Below are 20,687 nucleotides of genomic sequence, written 5' to 3' on the forward strand. Positions count from 1 at the left end.
TTTTGAACCTAATGAGAGAGAGAGAGTTGAGGAGAAATGGCTAGAGCACAGCAGCAGCTGCTGTATCTAATGGAGCGACTCCAACGTTGACTTTGGAAACAGACGAGTTAAATTCACAGTTGAAGACTTGTACTCACTTTGGGTTGAAAACAGGAAAGAACGTGAAGTTTCTTCTGTGTCTTAAAAAGTGTTCACAACAACACAACCGACTTCTCACGCGCGGGGGACGCCCCGGCGACATTAAACAAGCGCACCCAGTTCAGAGAAGCAGTAGAGCGGAGGGGGAGGGGAGGCTTCTCTGAACTGAACTGTGTGCGCTTGTTTAATGTCGCCCGCGCGTCACGGTAAGTGGACTTGGCTTTCTTTATTATTAAAACTGCACAATTTTAATTCGAACAGATAATCATGATGATCCAATATAGAAGGCTCAGAGGTCGATGGGGGTCGGCCCATCACGATGGTCGATGCCATCGTCCATCGTGCCAACCCTACTACGGTCATACAGGCGGTAGCCAGCTGGTTTCGTCTGTTTGTTGTTGTTGATTGTTCGCACTGTAAACATGAAAGCCAGATTATTGGCAATTCTGGCAGCAGCAAAGTTTGAAGATCCCCCTGACAGGAGAAGAGGTAGGAGAGTGACAATGACGAGCAGCGTGCTTTTCCTCCAAATGTTCAACTTTCTTCAGCTTGAGACGCCCAGAGCGCTCCGCCCAAAAACAGTAGCTGCCAAGAGCGCTTAAACGCCAGGTGCGGTCCTTGAAAGAGGAGCGTTCCTAGCGTGTCCTTACCATAGAGATTGAATTGCAGAAAGGCGCTGGCTTCTGAAATACACACGTCCCATGTGAACAGCCCCTTACAGGCAATGTACACCAGATGCGTTACGGCTGCGTTGCGGATCCGGTAAAACTGCCGGATCGACTCTCGCCCATTGAGGTTTGGAACCACTGATTTACACGACCACTAGAGGTCTCTAGGCTATAACGTTACACGTATTTAGAAATGTTGTTGATAAATGTTGATAAGCTTCAATGTTTGTGAACCAAAAATATGCCACATATTTTTGGTTCACAAACATTGAGATTCAACATATCCATGGTTTGTAGAAACATGAAATACCAACATTTTGTTCTGGCAAGTGGCAACTGGGCTGCATGGACTCACCTGTTTACAGTGATAATACTGAGGGTAAAACTATTAATTATATACAAATACTGTATATAAATATAATTTGACAGTAGTGGGGTATATTCATGTATAAAAATGCTACATGCAGCACCAACAAGTCACAGCAGGAACTCATTCTGAGAAACACTCACTGAATTACAAAGCTGTGATCTTGTTTGTTTTTGTGGGCTACATACATGTATAAGCAGACACAGTAGGACACTTATGACAGTGAAGGACATGTGACACAACATGATCTGAGTGTCCCTATTTGCCTTAAGCAGACTGATGTAAACAACAAAACAAGTTAAGCTCAACACATCCTCCATTCAGTAGATAGCATAGAGGCAGACTTGCTACCTCACCAGGCAGATGACTGAGAACACATTCTTATTTCCAGCCTTGGCCCAGGGCTGATTGGGGAAACAACATGACACAAAATCTATTTTTTTAGAAGTCAACTTCAGTACGAATAGGAAGGCACACTGCCTTGAAATACACAGCTATCAACTATCTGTGCTTCCTTTATCAGACTACAGCTAACGTTAACACGCTAGCTGCTCAACAACATCCAGTGTGTCTGTTAGTAGTCAGGTGCAGGTGTTTATTCAGAATCAGAACACTGTCAGTGTCTGCCCACTGTCATCAACCTGCCTTACGATGTTACACTGTGGGATATGTCCACCACATCGATATGATAATATAATCTAATAAACTATTTGTATAGCACCTTTCTTACAAAGTGCTTGTACACTAGAATAAGCACACAAAAGACCAAATTTATAATAAGGCAAAACAATTATAAACAAGCACAGAAGAATTAAAAAGAAATGTAAAATCACACATTAGAGATGAGAGATTAGAGACTCCTTTATCTTCCTTCACCTCTCCTGTGTGGTTCTGTGGGTAAAGCATGGCACTAATAATGCCAGTGTGAGCAGTTGGGATTCCTAGGTATCGAGTCTCATTTTTGATATTATATAGGTATATTATATAGTGACGAGTACAATTGTGAATAATTACTCATAAGTTCACATTTATCAAGGTTCAAACACAAACCAGATGCTTGAGAGAATAATGTAGGTCTATTACTTGTTAGGCCAGAGGAATTTGTTCTTTGTTCTTTAGAAAAAGTGTTGTGTCATCAGCTAGCTGACTTATAATTAACTGTTTTCCATTTATGTTTAAGCCTTCAATATTTGATTTTTTGATGAGAATGGACAATAATTCAGTCAGAGAGGAGAGATGCTGCATCCTTGTCTTCAAATACATAGCACTTTATCTATGTGACTTCAGTGCGAATATGAAGGCACACTGGCTTGACATACACAGCACTTTATTGCTGAGCTTTTAGGATAGTGCTCTCATGATGTTCTGAAACTCTAACAAGTATTTTGCTTGTACCAAATCCCCCAGCAAGCTTGGACAGAACTTGCACAACATTGTATCATGTCATGATAAAAACATTATAACACCTTGAAGTGATATCAGGAAGATATCAGAAAGATACAAAACAAGAACAAAATCATACAAGTAGCAGTTTTAAATGTTTAAACCTTTGATGTTTTAAAAATCAATTCTTTTATCAAACTTCATTGTAGCTGGACTGGAAAAATCTAAACATGACGTCATGTCATCTAGAGTCTGAGGGAATAGGAAAAATACACCATCTATACAAAATGATGACGTTCAACGTTCTTCATCATCAGTAGATATGACATCATCAGTCACCACTGGCCACCACTTGACGATGATGTCATCGCTGTGACCACCACTCGACGATTGTCAGCCATGACATTATCAGTGGGTAGACATCACTCGATGAATGTGGGGCATGACATCATCAGTGGGTATGACATCATCAGTCAGTGGCATTTGCATGCTCAGTTGATGGATTGTGTTTGTGTGGGTCGCGCTTCCCCGCCGCCCTATTGTATTAGTAAGATTTGAAATAGAGAAAAGTAGCAAATCTTAGCATTTGTTTGTGAAGCTGTAACCAACAAACTTTTGCTATTTTTACTTGATAAATGACCAAAACTATAAATGGATTATCGACAAATCGATCAGTTGTTTCAGCACTATTGAAAACCAGGTTATTCTGCAGCTCAGTGGAACCACAAGTCACACAACAGCAACTCATTTGCTTCAAAATCAAAACAGAAACTGCATTTTATTCCTGAACAATGGAACATTCATCCTCCACAATTCAGGTTAGTTATGTTAATATTATCCTCAAAGTGTGAAGAAAATCCACTTTCTATCCTAAGTGAATCAAGAGTGACTTGACCCTGACCCCAGGCCAGACAACAACTCACTCTTTTCACAAACGCCTACGCCTGCCGTTTCATTTCCTGAAGCGACGGGTCTGTTTTAGTCCAGGAGTGAGTTTCTCCTGAAGCGACAGCTCTATGTTTTAGTCCAGGAGTGAGTTTCTCCTGAAGCGACGGGTCTGTTTTAGTCCAGGAGTGAGTTTCTCCTGAAATGACGGCTCTGTTTTAGTCCAGGAGTGAGTTTCTCCTGAAGCGACGGCTCTATGTTTTAGTCCAGGAGTGAGTTTCTCCTGAAGCGAAGGCTCTATGTTTTAGTCCAGGAGTGAGTTTCTCCTGAAGCGACGGCTCTGTTTTAGTCCAGGAGTGAGTTTCTCCTGAAGCGACGGCTCTATGTTTTAGTCCAGGAGTGAGTTTCTCCTGAAGCGACGGCTCTATGTTTTAGTCCAGGAGTGAGTTTCTCCTGAAGCGACGGCTCTATGTTTTAGTCCAGGAGTGAGTTTCTCCTGAAGCGACGGCTCTATGTTTTAGTCCAGGAGTGAGTTTCTCCTGAAGCGAAGGCTCTATGTTTTAGTCCAGGAGTGAGTTTCTCCTGAAGCGACGGCTCTATGTTTTAGTCCAGGAGTGAGTTTCTCCTGAAGCGAAGGCTCTATGTTTTAGTCCAGGAGTGAGTTTCTCCGGGGGCTAACTAACGGGAGTGGACAGAGGCGTCTTTATGAGCGTAGAAGAATGGCGCTTCACGGTGTCTTGTTTAGCCGGGGGGACGTGTACTCTGCACGGCCGGCGGACAGCGGGGAACTTGTGACTGAGCTGTGATCACCATGACACAAGAGCCGGCTTTCACGCTCACATTCCTCTGTGCTTCTCGTGAGCAGGAGCATACACGAGGACAGAGTGAGAACACACGTCAACACCATCGTCTGTATATTATATACAGTCAATGGTCAACTCAGAGACACACATGTCAACACTATTGTCTGTATTTTACATACAGTCAATGGACAGAGACACCCATACAAACCTCAACCGCTTTAGGTAGGTGGCTCAGTGGTTAGCACTGTTGCCTCAAAGCAAGAAGGTCCTGGGTTTGAACCCCGGTCCGTCCCAGGTCCCTTCTGTGGGGAGTTTGCATGTTCTCTCCGTGTTTGTGTGGGTTTCCTCCGGGTGCTCCGGTTTCCTCCCACCATCAAAGACATGTATGTTAAGGTTAATACTCCTGTGAGTGTGCGCCTGACCAAGAGTTGGTCCCTGGGCGCTGCACTGCGAATGCCCACTGCTCCTATTTCTAGGAAGGTTCTAGAGGATGGGTCAAATGCAGAGGATGAATTTCCCCACGGAGACAATAAAGGATAACGACAGCAACAAAAATAAAGTAACTAAACTAGGTTCCATTTATTTGTACATCATGCTAAAAAAGAGATTTGGATATAAACTGTGCAGGTATAATGTTCCGTCCCTTCCCTCACTTGCGTGACTTACACCGCCCGCTACCCGCCCACCTAGTAAATTTGATTATATAATTAAGGATGATGGGATTTATAAAAGCACTTTAAACAGATCTTTAATATATTTTTAAGTCATTATTTGTCTTTGTTGTTTGTAATCTGACCATATTTTTATTGTCAGATATGATTTGGTCCAGAATAGCATGGCTGTCTGTATCAAAATAGTCATCCTACATTTTCTAATTGTGGTAACTTTAATAAATTAAATAATGATACATTTTCTGGGGAGCCCCCCGGAACCCCTCAAGGACCCGTGGTGGTCCCCGGACCCCATGTTGAAGACCACTGGTCCAGTGTATCCCTAACGCAAAGTTGCTCATGATTTTCCTTTATCTCTATGTCTTTACACATTTATTCTCTTTATCGCCTATATTGTTCTTTATATGTGAATTGTTTTCAAGAGTATTTTGGTTCAGCTTTGTCAGATTGATAGGGTTTGTTCACACAGTGTTAGGATAATCTCAGGAAAGTGTTTGAAAGGCAGTTTAGTTGACTCTTCTGTGATTGACTTGCTTATCTGCCCTGATGTGGTAAGCCCCTAGCCTGGGTAAACCCATCCCCCACGTGACCTGCTCTCAGACCTGCTCTCAGTCACTAGGGACTGGGAACTGAGAGAGCAGGTCACGTGGGGGCTGGGTTTACCTAGGCTAGTAAGCCCCGCCCATCTGGTGCTCCATGCAGGTTAAAACAAATACAACACTTACAGATCATTTGACAACAATGAAATAGAAGGTAATGTAGCATTATCTCACTCTGATCCAAAATCTCAATATTTAAGCTGCTTTAAGACTGTGTGTGTGTGTGTGTGTGTGTGTGTGTGTGTGTGTGTGTGTGTGTGTGTGTGTGTGTGTGTGTGTGTGTGTGTGTGTGTGTGTGTGTGCGCATGTATGCTATGCTCCAATAGGGGGAGGGGATGCAAAACTTGCTGTATCATGCATCATGTGCTTCAGTTTAATGGTTGATCTATCTTTCTAGATAGCCTAGAGTGGTGCTCAAAGTGGGGGCCAGGGACCAGGGGTATAGGATCCCCATCAAAAAAAGGGGCGGGGGGGGGCGTGTTTTCACTATAATTTGATCCATAAATAACAGAATGTTTGACTATTTTGGTCATGAGTTTCATACACTTTATGTAATAAAACATCTAAAAGCAAAAGTCTTGTCAGATGGGCGCCCTGGGACAAAATCTTATCAAATGGGGGTCCGTGGTCTAATTTGTGTCAGGTTAGGGGTCCTTAACGTTAAAAAGTTTGAGAACCACTGGCCTAGACAGACAGACAGACAGACAGACCCACCCCAGCCTCTCCTCCTCCTTCTTGCGGAGGTTGAAGTCTCTCTGGATGACGTCCCACACGTGTTTGGCCTCCTCGTCCGTCAGCCGGGACAGGTCCAGCTTGTGCTCCATGGTGCTCCACAGAACAAGATCTCCCTCTGAGACACAAGAACGCTGCAGGAACAAGCATCAAAATGCAAGTCAGGTACAGAATGAACCAGTGAGCCAGCCCGGCCTTGTAGAGCCTTGAAGCGCATTGAGGCATACGTGCCTCAGAATGTTGAGCACAGAGCCTCTAGTCTAGACAGTAGGCTAGAGCCTCTAGTCTACAGAGCCTCTAGTCTAGACAGAGCCTCTAGTCTAGACAGTAGGCTAGAGCCTCTAGTCTAGACAGTAGGCTAGAGCCTCAAGACTGTAGCAGAGCAATCTAGTAAGAGAGTGGCGCCAGCGGATGTCCAAAATACCTACTCATGTAGCCAATGAACAGCCAGGAAGGGGGCTCGCACTACGTTTGAATGCATAAAATAAAGCTGATAATATACAATTTGATTCTTTAAACGTCGGACCCTTTCAAAGTACATCACAAACGGTCCATTTTGCGGCAACTTGACAGTGCTGCTTAATCCAGAACCTTACTTCCGGGAACTTTTGTGAGGTAAAAGACTGGTCCATTGGAGTGAATGGAGATGTCGTATCTCTTCTATTATACGGCTCTGGACAGTAGGCTAGAGCCTCCAGACAGTAGGCTAGAGGACAACTCTCTGGGCTGAGCTCAAGGTCAAGGTTAAGGTTACTATATTTGTACCTGTAGGTAGATTTGGTTGCAGAGAGAGTCACGCAACTTTACAAAGACAGACAATAGGCTAGACAGACATGAAAGTGCTAAGTGCCACAGTTCCAAGCATCATCACAAGAAATGTAAAAAGGTAAAAAAAAAAAGTAAAATAAAACATTAAAAGAAAAGCTGTCTTGATTCTAGAAAACATTTGAACAGATATTATGTCTCACTTTGTTGCCCGTCGCTCGCAGTGTTGCCCATCTACTCCCCAGAAATCACCTTGTGAATCACTCTCACCCTATAGTGACTTGTTAGGCAATGCAGAAAAAAGTTTATATGCAATACTATTATCAAGCATAGTTATTTGTGAGCTAAATATTTTGTCTCATTTGCTGATATCTTTGCTTTAACTTGGTTTAGCACAGGGCCATAATCAAGCTCAGGGTGTCTTCTTCTATTTATTTGGAAGTCAGTTCCAAAAATAGAAATACATTTGATCTCATTTTCCTTCCAATACTTGACTTAGTTAAGACAAACTTGAGAAGCTGACAGTCCTTTCTTGTCTCGTCATCATCTACTATAAGGTGAAGTCCATACTACACTAAGTCAACTTGAACAAATGCTTAACTTTTTGGCTGCAATGTTTGGCTCCCTCTCTTATTAACAACATCACATAATAATATGAGCAACAACATCACTATCTTGCATCAGAAAGTTACTGTAACATGAAGTGTTTTCAGTTCAGGTGGCAACTTCTTTATCGAGCAATTTCACGGTTCCTATAAGCTCCTATACATCCGCAACTCAGATTTCCTCCCATGTTATTGAATCAAAACATCAAACAGGTCAGGAAAATAAGATTATCCAGATTGAGGTGATGAAATGCGAGGTTGGCTTACCTTCCTGTGGCCTGTTCAGACTGCTGTGGGATCTGTTCCGACTGCTGTGAGATCTGTTCAGACTGCTGTGGGATCTGTTCAGACTGCTGTGGGATCTGTTCAGACTGCTGTGGGATCTGTTCAGACTGCTGTGGGATCTGTTCAGACTGCTGTGGGATCTGTTCAGACTGCTGTGGGATCTGTGATCTGTTCAGACTGCTGTGAAAACTGCTGCTAATTCCTCAACAAATTACTTCAACTGTGACTGAGCTCATCACATGCTGGAAGGCTGGACATCCCCACTGCCCTCCTACCACACACACACACACACACACACACACACACACACACACACACACACACACACACACACACACACACACACACACACACACACACACACACACGCACAGTCTTTAGAGACAGAAAGAACTGAGATTCTACATTATCTACAACAAACAATAAGCAACAGGCCAATTTATGTCATTAACAGGTTTGACTTACAGTACAATTAGATTTAAGTTTAGCCTATAGGATATACACTCTGGACCAGTAGATTTAAGTTTAGCCTATAGGATACACTCTGGACCAGTAGATTTAAGTTTAGTCTATAGGATACACTCTGGACCAGTAGATTTAAGTTTAGTCTATAGGATACACTCTGGACCAGTAGATTAAAGTTGAGCCTATAGGATACACTTTGGACCAGTAGATTAAAGTTTAACCTATAGGATACACTCTGGACCAGTAGATTAAACTTTAGCCTATAGGATATACTCTGGACCAGTAGATTAAAGTTGAACCTATAGGATACACTCTGGACCAGTAGGTTAAAGTTTAGCCTATAGGATACAGTCTGGACCAGTAGATTAAAGTTTAGTCTATAGGATACACTCTGGACCAGTAGATTAAAGTTTAGCCTATAGGATACACTCTGGACCAGTAGATTAAAGTTTAGCCTATAGGATACACTCTGGACCAGTAGATTAAAGTTGAGCCTATAGGATACACTCTGGACCAGTAGATTAAAGTTTAACCTATAGGATACACTCTGGACCAGTAGATTAAACTTTAGCCTATAGGATACACTCTGGACCAGTAGATTAAAGTTTAACCTATAGGATACACTCTGGACCAGTAGGTTAAAGTTTAGCCTATAGGATACAGTCTGGACCAGTAGATTAAAGTTTAACCTATAGGATACACTCTGGACCAGTAGATTAAAGTTTAGCCTATAGGATATACACTCTGGACCAGTAGATTAAAGTTTAGCCTATAGGATACACTCTGGACCAGTAGATTCAAGTTTAACCTATAGGATATACACTCTGGACCAGTAGATTAAAGTTTAACCTATAGGATATACACTCTGGACCAGTAGATTAAAGTGTAGCCTATAGGATACACTCTGGACCAGTAGATTAAAGTTGAACCTATAGGATACACTCTGGACCAGTAGATTAAAGTTTAACCTATAGGATACACTCTGGACCAGTAGATTCAAGTTTAACCTATAGGATACACTCTGGACCAGTAGATTAAATTTTAACCTATAGGATACACTCTGGACCAGTAGATTAAATTTTAACCTATAGGATATACACCCTGGACCAGTAGATTAAAGTTTAACCTATAGGATATACACTCTGGACCAGTAGATTAAAGTGTAGTCTATAGGATACACTCTGGACCAGTAGATTAAAGTTTAGCCTATAGGATACACTCTGGACCAGTAGATTAAAGTTTAGCCTATAGGATATACACTCTGGACCAGTAGATTAAAGTTTAGCCTATAGGATACACTCTGGACCAGTAGATTAAAGTTTAGTCTATAGGATACACTCTGGACCAGTAGATTAAAGTTTATCCTATAGGATACACTCTGGACCAGTAGATTAAAGTTTAGCCTATAGGATACACTCTGGACCAGTAGATTAAAGTTTAGCCTATAGGATACACTCTGGACCAGGACACTAGCTCTAGTCTCGCCAGAGATCATCTCTGCTCTCACGCCCTTACTCTCAATACGATTCCCCCTTGACGTTTCCCCCTCTGTCTACACGTACTGTACTGCATTGGGCACTGAAGTGAAGATGGTTTTCGAACAATGAACGTCTTTTCTCTGAGGTGTGTGTGTGTGTGTGTGTGTGTGTGTGGGGGGGGGGGTGGCGGCAGTGCACATACCTTTTGGATAAAATCCACTTTTTTGCACTTGAAAACATGTATCCACAAATTTGAATCGATTAGTCTAACTCTAAAAGGATCTACGGATTAATCAATAATAAATAATTGTTAGTTGCAGCTCACTCAGCGTTGGTAACGTGTCCCACATTGTCCCACACACACATACTCGTTGTCCCACATTTGGTTTGCTGGGATCTGGTCACCCTAGAGAAATCAAGGACCCCCTGATAGACATTTATCAGACACTGTATAGCACGTGTCAAACTCAAGGCCCGAGGGCCAAATCCAGCCCAGCACCTCATTTTATGTGGGCTGTGAGCTAACAAAGAATACAATTTGAGCAATACAATTCTACAGTCATTCTTATTAGTTATAATTGTAGGCTACTAGTTCTGTTTGCCATGATTTTTCCTATAATTGTGCTTTCAGAGCAACAGGATCAACAAGCCACCGGTGCTCTCTCCTCGAACAGGAGAAAAGCCTATTTTGTGGCATTGCGCCAGAAAAACAGCATGATATCACACAACGTTAAAGACGAACATGAGAGAGATGCAAGTTTATTTTTATACATCCAAAGATCTGCGTGGAAAGCCGCACACATGTTTTTCTGGCTGCTTCTGTGCGCAAGCAATGTTTTCAAAATGAGGTCCCAGAAGTCCATTCACCTCCTCCAGACACTCAGCTGGTGTCTGGAGGCAATGAGCTTGTGGCCCCCGGCTGAACTTTGCACCATCAGACTTCCATGCTTCTTTGTTTCCCTACTTGTGATTTAGTTTGATGAACTATAGCTCTGTCTGGCATAGGGATGGGCATTTCTAGCAAAAACACTATTCGAAATTCGCTGGCCAAAGTCGACTTTTAATCGAAATTCGAAAAAAAAAAAAAAATGTATATATATATATATATATATTTTTTTTTTTTTTTTGTGAGTTAAATGTTGCATTGTCTCCCCTGATTCTAAGTATAGTCGAATCGCTTGGTTTGAGCAAGTAAAACAATTTTTATAAGCATTTTAAGCAAGGTTTATGGAAAAATGAATGGCGGATGAAATCCCATGAAGAGGGAGAGGTTGCTTATAAAAATTGTTTTACTTGCTCAAACCAAGCGATTCGACTATACTTAGAATCAGGGGAGACAATGCAACATTTCACTCACAAAAAAAAAATAAAAAAAAATAAAATAATAATCAATAAACGAATTTCGACTTTCAATAATAAAAGTCGACCTTGATAATAACAACGATTATTCGAAAATTCGAAATTCGATGCCCATCCCTAGTCTGGCATGTGCATGAGAAGTTAGTTTGATGAACCATAGGCCGCGGAACCGCCCGGGGCCCGGGTACATTTCATTTTTACAATGAGTTCCCCAAAAAATAAAATAAAAAATAAAAAAATAAATATATATATATATATATATATATATATATATATATATATATATTTTTTTTTAGATTTTTTTTTTTTACAATTAAACCTCATTTACTTATTACACTCGACTGGTTGTTTTTCAGATGTGATGTGAATCTAAAGTGAACTAAACAAGTCAGATCCACCATAAATGTTTTTCAGTAGATGCTGTGATGTAGCCACAAGAAAGGTGCAATATTAATGCTTTTCAGGAGATGGCGATGTTGCTAGCTATAGGTTCTAAACAAGAAATATGGTTCAAATGTTTACAGTAGTTTTCCTTTCTTGCTGCACTACAATGTTACAATGCTGTGAGACGGAGCTAAACACAAAATATGCAATATTAATAGTTTTTCATAAGATACTCAGTATTTAATACTAATACTAATACTAATAATAGAAAAGGAGAAGATACTGAATAATGACATCACAACAGTATAATCCTAATGTTAATTTAAAATTAAATATTCTTCTAAATATGGATAAAAGTCCAAAAAACATTAAAAAAAAAAAAATTGACAATGTTTTTATGCCTCCGCCGGCGATAGCCAGGCCGGAGGCATTATGGATCCGGGTTGTCCGTCCGTCCGTCCGATGTTCGTTAACGCGATATCTGAGGAATGCCTTGACGGAATTTCATCAAATTTGCCTCAAACATCGACTTAGACTCAAGGATGATCTGATTAGATTTTGGTGGTCAAAGGTCAAAGTTCAAGGTCACTGTGACCTCACCAATGCCATTTTCCAGCTTGTTAACGCAATATCTCAGGAATGCCTTGACGGAATTTCATCAAATTTGCCTCAAACATCGCCTTGGACTCAAGCATGAACTGATTAGATTTTGGTGATCAAAGGTCAAAGGCCAAGGTCACTGTGACCTCTCGGACGCCATTTTCAAGCCTGTTAACGCGATATCTCAGGAATGCCTTGACGGAATTTCATCAAATTTGCCTCAAACATCGACTTGGACTCAAGCATGAACTGATTAGATTTTGGTGGTCAAAGGTCAAGGTCAAGATCACTGTGACCTCTCGAACGCCATTTTCAAGCTTGTTAACGCGAGATCTCAGGAATGCCTTGACAGAGTTTCATCAAATTTGCCTCAAACATCGACTTGGACTCAAGGATGAACTGATTCGATTTTCGTGGTCAAAGGTCAAGGTCACTGTGACCTCACGAATGCCATTCCCAAGTTCGTTAAAGTGATATCTCAAGAACGGCTTGATGGAATTTCTTCCAATTTGCCTCAAACATTAACTTGGCCTCAAGGATGAACTGATTACATTTTGGTGGTCAAAGTTCAAGGTCACTGTGACCTCACGAACGCCATTCCCAAGTTCATTAACGCGATATCTCAAGAACGGCTTGATATCATTTCTTCTGATTTGGCTCAAACATCGACTTGGACGCAAGGATGAACTGATTCCATTTTAGTTATCAAAGGTCAAGGTCACTGTGACCTTTTGAATGCCATTTTCAAGCTTGTTAACGTGATATCTCAGGAATGTCTTGATGGAATTTCTTTGAATTTGCCTCAAACGTCCACTTGGACTCAAGGATGAACTGATTACATTTTGGTGGTCAAAGTTCAAGGTCACTGTGACCTCACACACCCAATTTCCAAGCTCTGTAATGCAACATCTCAGGAGCGCCTTGACAGAATTTCTTCCAATTTGCCTCAAATGGCGATTTGGACTTAAGAATGAAGTAATGGCAGAGGCATAAGTCCGCGTTGCAGTCGTTCTAGTTATTAGAGTATAGTCAGACAATATACAGGTAACAACATAACATTTGTCTCACTTACTCCCCCCCTTGACCCCCCACCCCCTCCCACCCATCAGGTTTGATATCGTCACAAGCTTTGGGTTTCCAAAAATAAACAAACAAAACCACCACAAACAAAACCAACTCTCTCAGTTACACACGGAATAGTAGAGGTGGGTATACTATAGAGAGAGGAAGATAGAAAACCAACAGCAGCAACAAAAACAACAATGACAGCAACAATTAAAAACAAACAAAAAAACAACAAAAAAAGTTACAGGGTTGCAAAGAACATCAAGGTTCTGATTCTCCGCTTACACCATGAGGCCAAGCCCTAGCCTCGGGATGGACCATATGGTTGAGATCTATGTCGCTATAATTATAGAGATCAGGGATGCACGCTATCTACATACCAGCATTATTGGCTGACAGAGGCAATCTGTCAAAGTATTTAGACATCCTCAGATCATCATGACACCCATTCAACAAGAGATGGATAAAAAAAGAAGAAAAAAGCAACAACTGTAGTGTTCAATTTAAGGGAAGAGTTTTTAATCTTTTGAAGTGAGATATAAGAGGGTCCCAGGTTAAGTGGAATCTTTTGGTTGATCCCTTATTGGAATACATTATCTTTTCCAGCCTGAAGAAAAGCATCAAGTCACAAAGCCAGACAGAGACTTTGGGTGGTTCAGCAGATTTCCACTCTAATAAAATCCTTCTCCTAGCTATTAGGGAGGCAAGAGCAACTGCGTCTTTTTTACCGTTTGTCAGAGATGTGTCATCATTCGATACCCCGAAAATGGCCAATTCAGCTTGAGGTTGAAGATTGATATGAAACGCGTCAGACAGGATTCCAAATACTGCAGCCCAAAATCCTGCTAGTTTAGGGCAGCGCCAGAACATGTGTGCTAGATCTGCCTTTGCAATATGACAACGGTCACATTTGTCATTAATATTAGCATACAATTTAGAGAGTCTGGCCTTACACAGATGTATACGGTGTAAGACTTACGGTGGTCAGGAAGATCTGATCGCATCCTGATCATGATGTGTTTACACCTTTCATTAACATGTGTTTTTCCTTATCCAGCTAACATCCAGATAACGTATCCGGATACAGGTCACATTTCAAAAGCAGGTGTAAATGTGGTGAGAGTGTCTCTCTCTCTGCCGCCTGTGCTGCCCTTGAAAATCATCAAACTAGATGTGGCTATAAATACATGTAGGCTGTGTTGCGTTGTTGCTGGGTTTATGATGTGGGCGATTGGGGGTCGGGATGTAGGTTGCCTAAACAGTTTGTGAACCACTGTTATTTACAACGTCGAATAATGTTATGGTCAAGGTTTTGGTCATGGTTAAAGAAGAAAAACTGAGCTGTAAATGAAAACGTCCCTTCTAGCAGAAAACTTGTCAGCATTTTGGAATTGAAACAGTTTCATCTCACTGTGCAGAATTTTGTATATTTCTGAGCCAAATCCTTCTAGCGATGCTATTGGCTGCTAAATAATGTAACCAATGATTTCAAAATGTTATTACAAAAGGAAAATAATTTGGATGGTCAAGGTCTCATTTGTGATTACAACAGCAGAAGAAAAAGCGGCATTTAATTTTCTGCCCCGATACGTATTGTCCCATTTTTTTTATTGCAATGTATTGAATTTCGATATATCGTCCCATGGCCTATCTTCCTTTGCTTTGGGTAAACACATTTCTCTTACCTTTCATTTTTTGAGTTTTAAGATATATCACTTTAACATCATTAGTGGCTCTCTATATGAATTGTTGTAAGTTCATATCGCTGTCTGTCTCCTGCATTCTCCCACAGTGAGAACATATAGACCTGCCTATTTATAAGAGTGGTAAGTGTCAGACCTTTAAAAAGAAAACCAAGTCATGAAAGAAGACTCTGTTGGTGAGGTGCTGATGCAATGAAATTCGCTAACTCAGACAGACTAAATAAGGAGGAACTAAATCAGTTATTCACACTGTCGATCAACAGCACAGTGTGACACCAGTCACGTTTTGTTTATAAAGCTTTTTAACAAATGTTCAGTTGAGTTACAGACAACAAAAAGCCTATATAGATGTTTTCATGCAATTCGCAGTCATGACTAGCAGTCCTGTCCTATTGTATTAGCGAACACTGCAACAGGAAGTACGAGCTGAAAAAAAAACGGGGGGGTAATCTTCACTATAGTTCCATCCATAAGTAACACAATGACAAAATATTACTATTTGGTCATGGGTTTTATAACGTTTTAAGTAACTGGCCTGTTTTGAAAATGTAAGGAGTAGAAATGACAGATATTTGTCTTAAAATGTAGGGAGTAAAAGTAAGAAGTCCTAAAAATAAAAGTACTGATACCTGAAAATCCCACTTCTAGAGTAATGAAGTATTTGTACTTAGTTACTTCCCATCTCTGCAAATAGTACACTAGCAAAACATGTATTTATATGAAAATGTCAACAGTTATTACTTAAACTGCACCATACATATTAACAACACATTTCCATATGACGCAGTATTCACCTTACAAACTCTCTACAAATCAATATTTGGCACAATAAACAACAACAGAAATGCCACTCTATAACTAATTCTATAAGCATACAGACACATACAGTACAGTAATACAGTATATCCATGCAAACTGCACATGTAGTTAAGTCCTGTGTAACTGTAAACTTCAACGGCTGTTTGTTCAGTTGGTAAGAGCTACTCAGATTCTGACCCCATTCTTGGCCTAATGAGTGTGTGTGTGTGTGTGTGTGTGTGTGTGTGTGTGTGTGTGTGTGTGTGCGTGCGCGCGTGTAAGCCGTGCATACGCGTACACTTATACTTAGTGTGAGTGAGTGGATGTGTGTGCATGCTTTTGCAGGCTCACGTGTGTGTTGTGTGTGTGTGTGTGTGTGTGTGTGTGTGTGTGTGTGTGTGTGTGTGTGTGTGTGTGTGTGTGTGTGTGTGTGTGTGTGTTTCTTGCATTTCTAGATTTATAATCCTGCAAAGAGGACATTTTGAAGAAAAATGGTATTTCAATGTGCCAATGCTTCTGTAATTAGATGCTTTTCTGGTTGACACATATTCATTCTTCAAAATGAATAAATTCAAGCTAAACATAATAATAAATCAAATAATATGTGGTGGTATTATTGGTGGAGATTTGTATGCCTACAGGGAAAATCATGAGATGTTACATTACATTACATCATCATCAATGATGATGCAACTTAATGTAACATCTCATGATCTCATGATGATTTATCATGCATGATCACATCATTACACATACAACAAGATATACAACTTTGTCAACTTTATTACAAATGTTAAACATGGGGAATTAGCCAAGAACAAAAATAAATATTTTTAATGTTAAGTAAGTAGCTACAGTATAGGATTAGGGCTAAAATTAGAGTTCAGGGTAAAGGTTAAGGTTAGGCATGTCTGACTTTCGTTCCTCTTCCCGCCTCAAGTTTCTATCTGTTCCCCCTTTGGTTTGTTCAAAGTCATTTTTAAGCCTTTTTATTGACCTCTGCCTTGTTTTTGTGTAGTTCTACATAGTTGGTTTAAAAAAATATATATCTCGAGAAGCACTATACAAATAAAATGTATTATTATTATTACTGTTATTATTAGTATTATGATTATTATTAGAGTGAATTGATGAAGCCAATGCAAGGTCCTTACAATCATATAATAGTTCGGTGTGAATGTGTGTGTGCGTGTTTGAGTGCGAGTGTTAGCTGACGGCGGGGGGTTAGCGGGCAGGTTGCCCTTCACTGGCTCAGTCCAGCTGATTCACGGCTTTAATTTTAGTGCTGCGGCGCTGGCCTGCCACCAGGGGAAGTCCTGCCCACCTGCTGCTCTTATTAAGGCAGAGAAAAACAGCTCTGCTCAGAGGGACCAGGGCCCTCTGACCGGAGCTGCCTCTGTCCTAGGCAAAACAGTGCCCATGTGCTTACATTACAGAGATCATCTATGATAGAAAGTGGGTTGATTAGCGGTAAAGCCATCCTTTAAGGCAGAGAAAAGAGAGACCAGGGCCTCTGAGCAGAGCTGCCTCTGTCCTTGCAGCAGATCCTATAAAGCCTGCAGAGGACAGCCAGCGTCTCTTTTAGGATGTGGAGAGAGCGCTGAGATTAGAAATATGAGGCAAAGGTTAGCTGGTCGATAGTTAACGCCTGACTGACTCTCTCTCTCTCTCCCCCCCTCTCTATGCATCCTGACAGCTGCTGCTCACTGCCTGACATACTATGGTACAGCTGGTTTGTTACTCTGAAACAGAAAAGGCATTGAGACTTGATAGTGTAAAATTACGATTAATAATAGTCAAGGGGTTAATATGGCACGTCGGTGCATTGGTCACCTCAGCAAGAAGGTCGTGGGTTCGATTCCCGCCTGCTGGCACTGGGGATATGTTCCCCCCATGCCTTTGATGACATAGTGCCCGGTGGGCTATCCCGTGAAAAGGCCTTTCTGTGTGGGGTTTGCATGGTCTCCCCGTGCTCACTTGGGGTTTCTTCGGTAAGGTAAGGTAGGGTCAGATCAGTAAGATCATTGCCTGGGTGCTGTAAGTTGATGTTGACTGATAGTGGGCTCCATGCTAACGCCTTAGCATACACAATGTTGAGGCTCCACACTAATCTCCCAAACACTTAGCCTAGTGTAGTGTAGTGACTATCCTGGGTCCAACAATGATCACTCAGCTGGGTGTACTGTAGGAGAGGTGATATCACTCAGCTGGGTGTACTGTAGGTGTAGGAGAGGTGTTATCACTCAGCTGGGTGTACTACTGTAGGAGAGGTGTTATCACTCAGCTGGGTGTACTACTGTAGGAGAGGTGTCATCACTCAGCTGGGTGTACTGTAGGAGAGGTGTCATCACTCAGCTGGGTGTACTGTAGGAGAGGTGTTATCACTCAGCTGGGTGTAATGTAGGAGAGGTGTTATCACTCAGCTGGATGTACTGTAGGAGAGGTGTTATCACTCAGCTGGGTGTACTGTAGGAGAGGTGTCATCACTCAGCTGGGTGTACTGTAGGAGAGGTGTTATCACTCAGCTGGGTGTAATGTAGGAGAGGTGTTATCACTCAGCTGGATGTACTGTAGGAGAGGTGTTATCACTCAGCTGGGTGTACTGTAGGAGAGGTGTCATCACTCAGCTGGGTGTACTGTAGGAGAGGTGTTATCACTCAGCTGGGTGTACTGTAGGAGAGGTGTTATCACTCAGCTGGGTGTAATGTAGGAGAGGTGTCATCACTCAGCTGGGTGTAATGTAGGAGAGGTGTTATCACTCAGCTGGGTGTAATGTAGGAGAGGTGTTATCACTCAGCTGGGTGTACTGTAGGAGAGGTGTTATCACTCAGCTGGGTGTACTGTAGGAGAGGTGTCATCACTCAGCTGGGTGTAATGTAGGAGAGGTGTTATCACTCAGCTGGGTGTAATGTAGGAGAGGTGTTATCACTCAGCTGGGTGTAATGTAGGAGAGGTGTTATCACTCAGCTGGGTGTACTGTAGGAGAGGTGTCATCACTCAGCTGGGTGTACTGTAGGAGAGGTGTTATCACTCAGCTGGGTGTACTGTAGGAGAGGTGTTATCACTCAGCTGGGTGTAATGTAGGAGAGGTGTTATCACTCAGCTGGGTGTACTGTAGGAGAGGTGTCATCACTCAGCTGGGTGTAATGTAGGAGAGGTGTTATCACTCAGCTGGGTGTACTGTAGGAGAGGTGTCATCACTCAGCTGGGTGTAATGTAGGAGAGGTGTTATCACTCAGCTGGGTGTACTGTAGGAGAGGTGTCATCACTCAGCTGGGTGTAATGTAGGAGAGGTGTCATCACTCAGCTGGGTGTAATGTAGGAGAGGTGTTATCACTCAGCTGGGTGTAATGTAGGAGAGGTGTTTTTCCACACGCTTCAAAACATTGATGTCCAGGCGATGTTTACAGTTTAGGTGAGAGAATCCCATTTAAAATGTTGACAGGCAGCAAAATTATTCTGTTAACTATTGAGCTTAACCTGAATCTATTGCAGTAAACTAGCCTGGTAACCAGCCCAGATTAATCCTTCATTAGTCACCCAGTGGAAAACCCTTCCAATACCCATACTTCCATACTATTTAGTAGGCAAAAAAAGAATTAGTATGTCCCAATACATAGTATGTCAGATGCAGTATGCCAAGAGTACCAGGATGTTGTACTACATCAGCTCCTATAGAGAGGTCCAGTAACGAGTCCGGAAATCATCGATCCTAACGCCCCTGGTTCTAAACAGTTTTCGCCTATGGGAGTTTTGAATGGGTTTTTGGCGCGATGCTTCTAATAATCTCTCTGGGCAACGCTGGCTTAATCAAACGCGAACCAATGTTTAGTAATATCATCTTCACACAGGAGGACCACTTTTACGAGTTTTGAAGCTTTTACTTGCCGTTAAAAGGACGGCTAGCTAGCAAACGGCTAAATGAGACTACACTTTTGAGTCGATGGGGATATATACGTCAATAACGTCACCACTTCAAAGGGCGAACACGGAAATTCTCTTTCCCTCACCTGGTTCAGCCCCGTTCAGCCCGGGGTAATCAGTGCACACATCAACAACAGTCCAGGTTGAGTGCTGACGTGACGTGGAAGCCTATGCGACAGTGTGTAGTTCTAGATTAGCTTAGCTGGAGCATTTACTTCTAGGGCTCGCATTTACGCTTCAAAACTCATGAAAGTGGTCCTCATGTGTGAAGATTATCCGACGGAACTCTGGTTCGCGTTTGATTAATCTTGCGTTGCCCAGAGACCTTATTTGAAGCATCGCGGCAAAAACCCATTCAAAAATCCCATAGACAGAAACAGTGTAGAACCAGGAAGTTCGGGACTTCCGCATTCAGCCTACAAAAATACGTCATCCCTGGACCTCTCTATTTCGGAGTATGGATCGATGCATGCTGCGCCAGCCAATCTTCCCCACAATCCTTTGCGCAGAGGAAGTTACGTCTTCTTCTTCTTCTTCTTCTTCTAATGTTTTATGGCGGTTGGCAAACAACTTTTTGTGCATTACCGCCACCTACTGGAGTTAGTCGCACTGACTGAGCTGCGTGTATAATCCACGCCCACCTCCATGACGCCGTGAACACGTCAATAACTATGATAAAAACACTGACAGAAATATGCACGTTATTATACTGTTAAGAATGAGACTGCATGTAAGTATCCTCACATCAGTTTATATACATACAAAATACATTACAATATAACAGCAATTTGTTTATTTGATTGTCTGTTCCAATTTTGTAAATGCTTAGTCTGAATTTTTTGTAAAATGTACTGTTTGTTATTGCCAGACTTTGTTTATTGAATAAAAAAACAAAAAAAACAAAAAAAAAACTCAAATGTGGCGCTGTGGTGGACGTCGGCGGAAGTGAGCAAGAGGTCAGAGTTCAGTAAGCTCACGTGACGACAGATGTAGTGTGTCCCAATAGTATG

General features: G+C 41.7%; 1 protein-coding gene across 1 annotated transcript in view; it reads right to left on the reverse strand.

The window, feature by feature from the left end:
- The window catches only part of mlpha (melanophilin a), a 38,167-nt gene extending 31,828 nt beyond the window's left edge, over positions 1-6,339 (reverse strand). Inside the window, exon 1 of the mRNA XM_083632536.1 lies at positions 6,229-6,339. Within this exon, the coding sequence (XP_083488662.1) occupies positions 6,229-6,338 (110 nt within the window). The 5' untranslated portion in view covers position 6,339. The remainder of the gene's footprint in view (positions 1-6,228) is intronic.
- Between the last annotated feature and the right edge of the window lie 14,348 nt (positions 6,340-20,687).

This window comes from Poromitra crassiceps (assembly GCF_964638095.1).
Source record: "Poromitra crassiceps genome assembly, chromosome: 3".
In the NCBI taxonomy this organism is placed as follows: domain Eukaryota; kingdom Metazoa; phylum Chordata; class Actinopteri; order Beryciformes; family Melamphaidae; genus Poromitra; species Poromitra crassiceps.